At 44.3% G+C, this 12,488-nt stretch overlaps 1 protein-coding gene across 4 annotated transcripts; it reads right to left on the reverse strand.

Moving 5' to 3' along the window:
* Nucleotides 1-6: 6 nt before the first annotated feature.
* On the reverse strand, nt 7-12,087 carry LOC116847247 (ubiquitin-protein ligase E3B). 4 transcript variants are annotated; one of them, XM_032822069.1, is made up of 17 exons: nt 11,544-12,087; nt 7,561-8,446; nt 5,852-6,004; nt 5,446-5,773; nt 4,281-4,469; nt 3,987-4,178; nt 3,657-3,846; nt 3,332-3,571; nt 3,053-3,224; nt 2,832-2,950; nt 2,644-2,759; nt 2,257-2,459; nt 1,848-2,148; nt 1,373-1,765; nt 1,110-1,274; nt 881-992; nt 7-705 (listed from the first exon to the last, which is right to left on the reverse strand). In XM_032822069.1, the coding sequence occupies exons 2-17, from the start codon at nt 7,719-7,721 to the stop codon at nt 533-535; spliced, it is 3,207 nt and encodes a 1,068-aa protein (XP_032677960.1). In that variant the 5' UTR covers nt 7,722-8,446; nt 11,544-12,087; the 3' UTR covers nt 7-532. The 4 variants fall into 4 exon arrangements, with proteins under 4 accessions (XP_032677960.1, XP_032677963.1, XP_032677962.1 ...); XM_032822072.1 differs by lacking the exons at nt 7,561-8,446; nt 11,544-12,087 and adding an exon at nt 7,169-7,414; XM_032822071.1 differs by lacking the exons at nt 7,561-8,446; nt 11,544-12,087 and adding an exon at nt 6,804-7,091.
* Between the last annotated feature and the right edge of the window lie 401 nt (nt 12,088-12,488).

A 12,488-nucleotide genomic window follows, 5' to 3' on the forward strand; every position in this document is an offset into this window, starting at 1 on the left:
CTCTCTCTCTCTCTCTCTCTCTCTCTCTCTCTCTCTCTCTCTCTCTCTCTCTCTCTCTCTCTTGTATCCGCGAACTTTATTAACATATATTCTTATATTGTACATATTCTCTCTCGCGATACAATCCATGCTCGTCGTCGAGCAACGCTGAAACTGCGAAATCGTCGGAAATACAACGCGCTTGAAGAGAATTGGCATTCTCTAGTCTCTTTACAAGCAACTTCGCGTCACCTAAAGATCGAAGTGTTCAAACCGAATCAGCCTGCGTCGGTGTAAGGGCAGCTTAGGCACGCTTCGATCTTCTTCTTGCTAAAAGTCATCGTCAGTCCCGAGAATCGGCTCCACGATGCATTCAACGTATGAGTGAGCTCGCACTCATTGAAGCCTCGCGCAAATTTTAGTCTGATCGAATGTCATTATCCTGCTGAGAGAGCAGATACCTACACGATCACGGTATCGCGCGAGAAATTCGTGCGAAAATGCGTTGATCGGTTCCTCGACTCTGCAGGGAAAAGTCGCGCACTCGAGGGATCTAGGAGAGCTCGAAGCCGGTGTTGCTGGTGACGGCGTAACGTAACTTCTCGCGCAGTGTGCTCTTCTTCTGGTAATTGGGCAGTTTGAGCAGGTTGAAACACGTGGACGAGGTGGGCAGTCGGTTCTGCGGGTCCTTCTTGCGAATCGTGAAGAAACCTCTGATCACACTGCCTGCAAAAGCAAAACTTGACAATGAGATTTTGTCAGACACAAGATATCGAGAGCTCGTCAGTACCGAAGCTGTCGATTATGTCAGCTTCACGTAACTCGATGTCGTTGATTATCGATTAAAAACGTCAAAATTTAATCACGTTTCGGACAAGACCATTTCTTACGATAATCATACCGATAGTGTCGCCGGTGTCTTCGTCGTCGCAAACTTCCACGCACCGTATGGAGAAAGGTGGCTCCAGGTAAGCGAAACCCAGCAACGGCGACTTGGAGCAACTTGTCACGAACTGTTGAAACGTCATTGTTAAAGATAATAGGATCATTGTTAGGAAATCGTTAATATCTTCAAAGAATCATTATCAATTAGGTGAACCCAACGAGTCCTGAAGAATCGCGATAGCTACCTTCAGGAACAAACCCCTCTCCTCTTCCGTAAAGTCCTTCTCTAAAATGTCCCACAACCAGCACACTACTCGATGACTGTCGTGGAAGCCACCGTAATATTGCGTATGCCTCCTTAGGTCCCGCAAATCCAAGGGAACATTGTCGCCCGAAATCAGTCTCTGTAACTACGTACCGCGCCGTATTCCGTGATTTTCCTCTCTCACGATACAATTGCCATGCCGCGAACATATTTTTAAAGCCATTCGTGATGATATTCGCTTACCTCGGGCGTAGAGAACAGCGAGAGCCAGTCGGGATTGATGATCGAACGAAAGCCTTTGATGAAGGCTGTCGTTTGCTCCTTGATCTGATGGTGCATTCTATAGTGCGCCATATGATGGATATAGTGGATCTTGTTCTGGTTGGTAACCGCGGTAGTACGTCCGCCGGGGACTAGCTCGTGCGTAACCAGCTTGCCGAGCACGTCCTCGTCCAGCGAGAACGTCAGTTCAAGCTGCCTCACGTCGCCCTTGTAATGCTTCACCAGAGTTAGACTGCGATATAGATCGCGGTCCAGAGACGCGAGCTCGTCGAGCCAGCTGTACAGCGCGCCGCCCGCCTGCCCAGAAAATTGGGAGACGAAAAACGACGCGAAAGGCACATCCACGACGATTCCCTGGAAACGAAGATAGAATTGGTATATCGGGATGTTAATTATGCGTCTGCTCGCGGACTTGGTGGAAAGCGGGACGATTTACCTCGTAAACTGCTTTACCGAGCATTCGCCCGACGAATTCGAACAGTTGCAAGTGATTGTCCTGCATAAAAGACGTGGGAGATGGGTAAAGTCGGTTTTCGCTGGTGGCTTTGAACAGATTTAGAGATGGGTCGAACACCCGTTTTATTGTCTCCTCGAGAAATTCCTTGAAGACCCCGTCCTGATCGATACCTGCTTCGGCCAAGCCTTGTTCGTTCACGAAACGTACTCTAATCACACCTTTGAGCGCCTGCGACGGCAACATGGCTAGTTGTCTGTATCCGTCCTCGACTATTCGCGTCCTGTGAAATGCAAAATCGTTCGCGATAGTCACGATTAAATCTATGTCGATACAATAGTACATGGTATAATAAGTAAAATCACACAGGAAAACGAGTCAAGCAACTGACCTGTGCACGACGATGAGAGTGGTCGGTGGACTGTTGCAAGCGCTTTCGGTCAAGCCCATCACTGCCTTCTCATCAGCTATGTGTTTGCGGAATAACACGACTCGCTCGGAATGAGGTATAACGTGGGGCATCTTGGAGAGTAAGAGCGCCGCACCACGTCGACCTTTTTCCAGGTCGGCGATGAAGGTGGACACTCGCACTTCCTGTTTTCCAGAGAGAAACGTAAATCACAACAGAGAATATCGCGATAGAGGAGACGACACAATTGCTCCATCACGTTGATCAATCGCATGCAAATAAAATTCGACAATCCGCAATTAGACCTTTGCAGTAAATACACAGTAAAAATTAATTGGAGTAGTAGAGGAGGTAAAGCCGGGAACTTAACTTGGCCAGCCAGTGGCCTTCCGGGCAGAACGTGCGGCGACAATCACGTCGGTAGATAGCCATGAGAAGAGTGTGAAGCGAGGTGAACAGAGGATTGCTGGACACCGACTTCACATCTGCAACAACCGAGACTTTAGCGGAGACAGGCTACGCGTGTCGTCTATGCACTTTAATCGGGCAATACTCACCGAATAGATTAGTAAGAACCGCTTTGTATAAAAACTGATTGAGAAAGTACGATATGGTGACGAAATCTGTGAGCTTGAAAGGGTCTTGCTGCTCATACATCTCCATATCGTCGAGAATACTGAAGTTAAGAAAGCGAGATTAGCGTCAATCAAAACAAAATCAGATCCAGTTGCGACAATGCGAATGTCATCGTGTTAATTGCCTTTAATGTCCGACTTACGTCACGTAATGCGTCATACAATCGGAGAACAGTATGAGCATCTGGAACTCAGGCGCTGTGCACTTGGTGTTGGCCGCCAAAAGATCCAAGAACGCCTTCAGGCCGCAGTGTGGTCCCAGGGTGCCCAGAAACAACCACATGTGGTAGAGAATTTTGTCCTGATAGCATAGACCTGTTCGTGTTATATGCGTGCGCAATTAATATCGTTGAAAACTTCGGGCTATATGCAAAGACACCGAAATCATTTGTGTCGTCTATTATTCGCGTTAGTTTGCATACCAGTCAATATCTCCACCTTCATCTGCGTGAGAGTGTGCAGCGCCGTTTGGTATAAGGAGCAGATCAAAGCTATCTTGGTGGTTTCGGGGCTGCCCAGCTTCCTGTAGTTCTTGGTGCTGTTATTCCTGTTGGTGCGCGCCTCCAAGAACGCTCGTCGGAAAATGTTGGCGCCTACGGAGGTGCTCTGTTGCTCCACCGTGGGTGGCACCTCTTTCTCAACGAGTTCGGTCAGTGGCTGCTCTGAAGAGAAAGAAAGAGTAGAAAGATAGTAGACTGTCGCGTAAATTTCGCGTGAAAGTTTCGTATTAAAACCGATGAGCCTCACCGATCAGTTGCGAGACAATTCTGCCGGTCCATAGGCAGGCTAGTTGCAATTTCACCGAAGGAATAGCATCCTGCAAGGACGTGTCGATAGTCTGTGCGAACCAACCCAGCACGGGATGCCAGTGCGTCAAGTTGCTCTGTTTAGCGACCACGTATTGTTGACACGCTTCCAACATCTTCGTCACGACGAACTGTAAGGGATTCGCGGAATTGGAGCAACGATCTCGTGGGGATCAAAACTGGGGGAGAGCAATTCCGGCGAGTTCTACTTCTGATTCGAACGAGATCCGAAATCGACGAGACAATATTGGCTTTAATACCAAAGTCTTACCGTGAAAGAAGGGAAGTAGAGCTCTCTCAACATCTCCTCCCTTTCGATATTCGCCAGTTGTATTAGATTCGCGAGCAGGCAGAGCGCGTAACTCCCTTCTAGAGCGTTAAAGACGATCCTCAGGTTTTGCTCTGAATTTAGTAACTCCAAACTCCTCGCGAATAGATTGTTTGTAATGAAGGACGAAATGCACTGCGAACAGAAACGCGTCAGAAACTTTTTGATTAGAGAGAAAGGAATTAAATTGACACTACTGTGTCATATCGCGGAAATAGCTGTCTTCTGTTCTCATACCTCCGGCGATAGAATGTTCAAGTGATGGACCAGCGCTGGCACGCTGAAGATGTTAATTAAGAATAAGGACACTAGCTTGTCCGACATTTGCGAAGAGATCAGCGGCCTTAGAGTCAAGGTAACAGCCGCTGAAAGTGTGACCGGTTTCAGAGCGATCTTTGCTCTTCCTAAACCCTTCACTAACAAAGCCTAAAACCAAGAACGTAATTTAGGACTGTTAGAAAAGTTTCACGGAAAATAAAGTGTAATTGAGTGGGAATCAGATGAAGAACTCGCTAACGAGAAATGATATCTCTGTTACTACGATCGAAAACATTCGTCTGTATATGCAGTTACATTAAAACGCGTTGGAGGTAACTGAAAGCAATTGGCTAATAAGTAAACCTACCCAAAAGGTACATTCCGATTTCTTTCTAATTTGGCACAAATGTAGAAATACAAAAAATATTTAGGTTATATTTTTTCATTTTGGCCTACTTTGAGTTTCATGGGTAGTTTATAGCTTTTTAATGTTCTCATTCCTATCATCAACAAGTACAACAAAAATGCATAAGAAATAAAATTGAATACAAGATATAGTTAAATCATTTTAACAAAATCGGCATAGCTGAAACACGCAACATTCTAAATTTCTTTAGCTGAGATTCCAACTGAAATATTTCAAATCTGTGCTAAATTAGTCCAAAATGGTTCGAATCTCGGCCAAACCGAGAAATTATTTGTATAAATAATTTTTTCTACTTTTTATATGTTTTGTTTAAACATTTTATTATTTATATAAATAATGTTACACATTTGACTTCATATTCATAATCAGCAAACCAAAAACGTCTATATCTTATATTCAATTTTATTTCTTATGCATTTTTGTTACCTTTGTTGATGATATGTGAGAACATTAAAAAGCTATAAACTGACCGTAAAATTCAAAATGGGCCAATGAAAAAATGCGACCTAAATATTTTTTGTGCTTCTACATTTGTTTCAAATTAGAAAGAAATCGGAGTGTAACTTTTGGATAGATTTACTTATGATTAGAAACTTCCCAAAGGGAAGAAATATTTGTTTCTATAATCGAGTTTCTTATCTGATTCCCAGACAATCAAAAATTCAGTTGTATTTTTCGTGTAGGATCACGTGGCAAGTCTTTCATTATTAAAATTACCTGCATGATGGCGTAAAATCCGTTGTTAACTAGATGACCCATGATGTTTGCACATAGCTGGTTCATGCCAGTCTTCAGCTTGTCCATGCCCTTTACCCTCTGGATAGCCCACGTGCTTGATGACGTGAAGCTCACCAGAGTGTGTAGACGCAGCAATATGGACTTGTGGTCCGCCACCCTCTCCGGCTTGAGGTTCTCCAGGCCGCAGAGGCAGTGATACAGGACCGTCTTCATCTGCGATATCCATGATATGTAGTGATCTTTGTTGAGTGCGACTCCAACGTAGGATATTTTCGGTGATTCTGAGTCGAGAGTCAGCACGAGGTATCTGAAAGCGTCGCCGTTATTGCGAGTAACGTCCTAACCGAAGAAACGCGCGAGAGAATTTGCAGATTCGTATACCCACCTACAGACTCTCTCTACTCTGTCTTGATCCCTCTCTCTTTTATGTACTAACAAAAATCTAGAGATAATTCTGTATACATCCAGAGCCGGCTTCAATTCCACACTCGCGGTCTCTGTGCCGGTGTCATCGAGAAAGTTGTTGTCGAACTCTTCGCTGGAAATTTCAAAAATTATGTGTGATTAAGTGTGATCTGCGATCACACTCGTGATGCATGGTGAATTCAGTAGAAACTTATACTGAACTTATGATTACATTATAATATTGAATAACATTACACTACTTACATCGAGAAAATGTTACAGTGAAAATTACTCTGGCCGAATTATTTTATAGTTGAGAAATAGATTGACATTCTGCAGTAAGTACTATCCTATCACATTTCATATCATATGTGCCATTCATACATTTCAAGAACTGAAATATTCTATTAAAACTTTCGCTGTTTTTAACAAAATTTGCTGTTTCTAGTGAAATTTACTGTTTCTTAGATAGATCTTTCTTACTGAAAAAATCCGATAAGAATTGATGAAAATGTATACAAATTTCATTGAAATATTACATGATTTTATCTAAACTCATCATTCCTACCCGAAATTTCATTTTTTCATATCTTACAGCTCATAGAAGAGAGTTACTAATTTCTTTTGTTTTATATTGTAACTTAAATATTGTACCAAATGATTTTAAATATTTATCCAAGTATACAAGTCATTATGTGCAATTTTATCATTTTCCTATCGAAAACACTACTCAATAACACTACTCAATAACATTTTTCTTATATAATTTTATCAAATGTTTTTCAAGCAGGATTACTGACAGTCTATTCCAGGGTTACTAAAAACATATTAAAATTAAGAATTCATATGAAAAAAAACTATAACATTGTCTCCATGTGCAAATTAAATTCGATAGTTCAACTTATTTGCAAATTTGTTTTATAAATACACACTAGAAATTTATCGACGTAATAGACAAGGCGTCAATGACGCTTTCAGCTTCGCTTTATGCACTTTCAAAGCAACGTATCGTTTCTAGATATTCATACATCGTGACTCACAGCTACGTTGATTTGATAACAGTAAATGTTTATGAGTTTACGATAAACTGAATAATAATTTTACAAAAGATAAAAACACGACACGCTGCAGAACATCATAATAAATAAATAAAAAAAAAAAAGTTTCGGTTTCCTTCATTGGGACGATCACGATGTATGAATATCTAGACGCGAAGCGCGTCTCGATTTTTCATCTGAAAATATCTGCGCTCAAACTCTAGGGCGTGATTGACACGCAGTATACACTCGATATTAACCACGCAAGTCCAGAATTTTCTCGTGTTCGGGTGCGGAAGTTCAGTGAGAGCTTGATAAACTATCTGCGACATTTATTTACATCACGTACACACGCGCGTCTCCTCGCCGTAGTCGAGGTCTGTTCGTGCCGTCTGCACTTTCTGCACTCGAGAGCGAAACGCACGTATATTCGAGCTCGAGAGCGAGCAAGAAAAGAGAGTGACATAGTCCGAAAGGTGTATGTGAGACGAACAGAGCCTCTCCTGCGCGCGTAAACACGCAGGCATTCAACTACACGCATTCGCCCAATCACGCGCACTTATTGACAGCCTTGTTCTCGCGGAAGCCATCCCTTGTTGAAGCGCTCCGGGCTCGTCGCCGTCGCCGTGTTCCGAGAGACTGTCTCACTTACAGTATCCGTTTGGTGAAGCGCACGCGAGCCAGCCAGGTCCTGACATGGGCCTGGATCAGGGTGGCCGCGGCCTCCCTGCGCTTTTCGTGGGCCCGGTCTTCTCTCGCGGCCTTCTTCTGCTGCAGGAAACTGCCCTTCGACGAGCGTTCTGTTCCGAACATCCTCGAACTCCAGACGACCCTCCAACCCCGCTACCAAGCCGGACGAACACCTACGCTCCTCGTCGTCCGCGTCGTCGTCGTCGTCGTCGCCGTCGTCGTTGTTCACCGATAGCCACGAGACATCCTCGCGGCATCGTCGTCAGCTGACGAACATCTACCAACTACCTCCTCTTTCCCCAACTCTCTTTCTCTCTCTTTCTCTCTCTCTGCTTTTTCTTTCTCTCTTTCTCTCTCTTCCCCCTCTCTCTCACATACACAATGCCCCCCTTCCTTGTACTACTGCTCCAAAAGATCTCACTCGGCAATGCCGGCTGTAGAGTTTCGTAGACCCCGAGGTAAAACTTTGTTTGAAGCAATGTCCGCGTTCAGTAGAACAAGTGATCAGTAAACGCTCAGGGAGCTCTTGTATATGATTTGGCATATTCTTTTAGATCTTCAACTATATTCCAATCAGATGCAAGAGCTCACTGAGCGCTTACTGATCACTTGTTCTACTAAACGCGGCCAATACAGAATATCCCGTGCGAAAAGACCCTTTTTTCCGTTCGCACAAAAAACGAAGGATACGTCCTCAATCTCGCCAGTCAAGTGTTTTTCTGTACTCTTCTGCGAGAAAATAGTTGGTAGAGATGAATTTGGAGGTCCGAGCGGTGTTTAAGCAAGTTTGCAGTAGAAACCAAATATCCTGGTTGTTAATGCAAGACGTCCTCTCCTTCAAGGTGTTCCTGCACATTTTTCGAGATTTTTACATTTACTTTGGTTCACTTTTAATCTTGGACTTAGCAGTCTTAGATAAAGTCTAAAATTCCTTATTTGACTATTATAAAAATTTAGATAAAGTCTTAAAATTTCTTATTTGACTATTATAAATATTTAAGGATGGTTATGACTTGGCTGTTGGGGGAAATTTAATTAATTATTGTTGTCTGTATACGTGTACATTCAGCACGTAGCTTCTCCCAACAGTGGCGGCTTCGGCCAATAACAGCAGCTGCGTCATCTAAGTCGAGTCATTGCCAAGTTGGGTTGACGTCTCGGCTAAATTAGGGTTCGAATCTTGGCTAAGTTTAGTCAGAGAGAAGCATGAGAGCGGCCACCAATCTGATTTCAATAGCCAAAGCTAGGCGCATTTTCGAGACGCCATCTAACAAAGTGCGCCTTTACTACGTTCGTTAGGCGCATTTTCGCGGTGGTAACGATAAAATGCGCCTGGATATTATCACACGATTATCAAGGAAATATCAAGCGACACGGTAGTGTCGCGAAGCCAAGTGCAAGCGCGAAGCATTGGCGGCCTACCGTGTATAATTACACGACGGCTTTAGTTGAATATAGGCTAGATTTTCGTTTCGGCTATAACGGTTGAATTGACGAAGTTCTGGAGGGACTTAGTCGATTTCTTGGGTTTACATTATATCATAAAACTGCCTTTATTTTTGCTTTATGTGCTCCAGAAACTGAGCTATTTTAGCTGAAAGTCTGAAATCGTGAATTTACGCATGAGAAACGTCTCCTCACCACAGAAATTCTCCATCACATATTTTCTTCGTTAGATGGCGGGATGGCGAGAATGTTGCGATTACCGATTTACTGACTTGTAACTGTCATAGCGGCAGAATCGAGTGACAGTTCGTGCGTACGAGAATGGGGTTATAACGAGGTTATATTTTTAATGTATATAATAGTTTTAAAAGTTGCGAAGTGTGATACTCTTTGCGATACTCTTTGCGATACTCTTTGCGATACTCTTGGGGATACTCTTGGGGATACTCTTGTGGATACTCTTGGGGGTACTCTTGGGAGTACTCTTGGGGATACTCTTGAGGATACTCTTTGCGATACTCTTGGGGATACTTTTGGGGACACTTTTGGGGACACTTTTCGCGACACTTTTCGCGACACTTTTCGCGACACTTTTCGCGACACTTTTCGCGACACTTTTCGTGACACTTTTTGCGACACTTTCGCGGACACTTTCGCGGACGCTTTTCGCGACACTTTTGCGGACACTTTTGGGGACACTTTTGGCGACACTTTTGAGGACACTTTTGGCGATACTCTTGGGGATATTCTTGGGGATACACTTGGCGTGCCTTCTTTTATAGGCAAACGGTTCTCTTATTGTAATCACTATCAAAATATTATATTGAATATTGATATAATATTAAAAAAAGGCCTCGTCAAGTACTTTTTAGTGTAAGTTATTATAATTTTTTTAACATTATTGTATTTCTCTAATTTTATTTTTTATTTAATAATATATTATTAAATATACCAATAATATAAGTATGTTGATTTTTTTTATTAATATTAACTGCTGTATAGGTATCATTAAAATAAGAGAACCATTTGTCTATAAAAAACTCGACGTCAAGAGTAAACACAGGTGTTACCACCGCGAAAATGCGCCTAACGAACGTAGTAAAGGCACACTTTATTAGATGGCGTCTCGAAAATGCGTCTAGCTCTAGCCATTAAAATCAAGCTGGTAGCCGCTCTCAGGTTTCTCTCTGGTTTGATTCAAGTCTAGACTAAAGGTAGGGTTCGCATCTCGGCTAATTATTATCAAAAGAGGATAATTGCAGAACACTAACATTATCATCAATTTTCGACAAAATCTTCTTCCACTTTGCCGATCTGTACGTCAAAATGTTGCCCTACAATGGGTTATTCAAAAAGAAATTCTAACTCTTTCGGTACGGTGAGTGTAAAACTAAATATCGAATTAAATAATGCGTAAAAAAAGCGCAATCTCGTACTATATATTGTGTGAATGCGCAAGCCAAATTTGATAATTAAAAACCGTGTTTGACGCGTCGTGCGAGATATTCAGACTATTAAAACGCGAAAAATAATCGACGAAGACATGAACGCTCTTTGCGAAATTGCGACCGTCATGCTCTCGTCGACGCTGAAAGCACTTGACGTTTCGACTTCGCGTAACTGATGGTCGCTGTAATGAAAGAGAGCACGCGCCAAAGTGCATCCGGTCTTCGGCTCGCGTGTGCAATAACATATCGGCATCCGCGACTCCCTCGACGAAAAGAAGGAAGAAAGGAAGGAAGGAAGGAAGGAAGGAAGGAAAACAGGAAAGTTGTGTGAATCAGCCGCGCTGCGGTAGTGAAGGCGGAGGTAGAAGATAGGTAAGAAAAGAATGTGCGTTGCGAGAGGATGCAGCCGGTGATCGGCGACGAAGGAAAAGGGGGCCGAGGAGGTCGCATCTCTCGACGATGACTATGCTTGACGTCATTCGCGCATGAAGCAAGGTGTACGAAACGGATATATGCACATGCGCGTGTTACGCACGCAAATACGCGATGCGCGGGCGCGAATACACGAATAAGGCGACGCTCACAATCGGAACCCGGTCGTATCCCAGTTGACGCTGGGGGAAGATGTGATTAAAGCGCCGTGATAAGTGGAGGACGCTCTTAGGGATCAGTTCTTGGTAACATTCTTGAGATACTCCGTTCTTTAGGACGATCGAACAGATCGCTTCTTCCTGAAGGAAGACAAGGGGAGAGATAGAGAGAGGCACAGAGAGAAGGAGAGAGAGAGAGGGAGGGAGAGAGAAATAGATGGACGATGGATCAACGTTGAGCTTAGCAGCCAAGCATTCGCGGCCTGCCGTAACTGCTATATTGTCGCTAAGAAACGAAAATAGCTGCTGTCAGCCCCAGAAGCCGCCGTGAGGCGAAGAGGCGGCGGCCGATGAGCCGCTAAGGTGGCATGGCGTATGGTACGCGATCAGAAGGTGGGACGAAGAAGCGAACGAGGGTGGGACCTGGAACGAAGAAACCCGGCCGAACAGACTGTACTTACGTAACCCTTCTTCTTCTCCTTCTTCTTCTTCTTCTTCTTATCTTCCTCGTAGTCGTCGTCGCTTGGGCTTTAAAGTCAAACCGAGCCTCGGCCTCGTGTTATGGCATCGCGCGAGACTGTAGACCCGACGCGATATGAAGTAATAATAACGAAGACTCCGACACGTCGTAGCGAAAATAAGCGAGTAAGATCGTCGAGGAGAGAAACAGAGCGTTTGTTAAATACACCCGTTCAAGGCGGACGCGATATGCAGGCTGAGTGAAGCTTGTCGCGATCGGTCCAACAACGGATCTTCGCGAAGCGGAACGGCGGATTAATGAGGCTAATTGAGTCGATAGCGACTTGACGGATAGGGACGATTTAAGCCGACGTGCAATGTAATACAATGTAATTTGGCCCGCATAATTTAGCTCGTCGAACGCCAACAAAATGGCACACGCGTGGCCATTCATTCAGCCGTCATCTCGCGGCGATAATTATCACGAGTCCCGAGGCTTCGCCCAAGTATCTTAGCCGGAATTAGACACGGGTGCCGACAGAATTAGCGGGCGTACTGCGCGAAATTACACAACGTAACTCGTAATTATTATCGACACGGGCGCGACCGATGCCAAAAGACGTCCCACGGCGTCGGCCCGCGTCTCGATGTGAAGGGGAAACGCGTCGGCATACCGTCGCGACGGCCAATTAATAACGTCAATTGGCGATACATTTGTGAGCTTTTCCGCAGTTAAGCCAAATTAATTTCCGGTCAGCTGCGCCCCTCAGGGAAACGTGGCAGAGCGGGAGTCGGGAATTAATGCATGCGCTTCCGATGAACTTGCACTTGACGCCTGGCTGTCCTCGACCGATCGCGTTTCCTTTCGATTTTCACGCTCGAGGGGACACGCGAATTTTTAGAACGTCCGTAATGACGTCCGCGAGAGGGAGAGACAGAGAGAGAGA

This window comes from Odontomachus brunneus, unplaced genomic scaffold, assembly GCF_010583005.1.
Source record: "Odontomachus brunneus isolate Ranch 3 - 2012 unplaced genomic scaffold, Obru_v1 Obru_scaffold_075, whole genome shotgun sequence".
Classification (NCBI taxonomy): Eukaryota; Metazoa; Arthropoda; class Insecta; order Hymenoptera; family Formicidae; genus Odontomachus; species Odontomachus brunneus.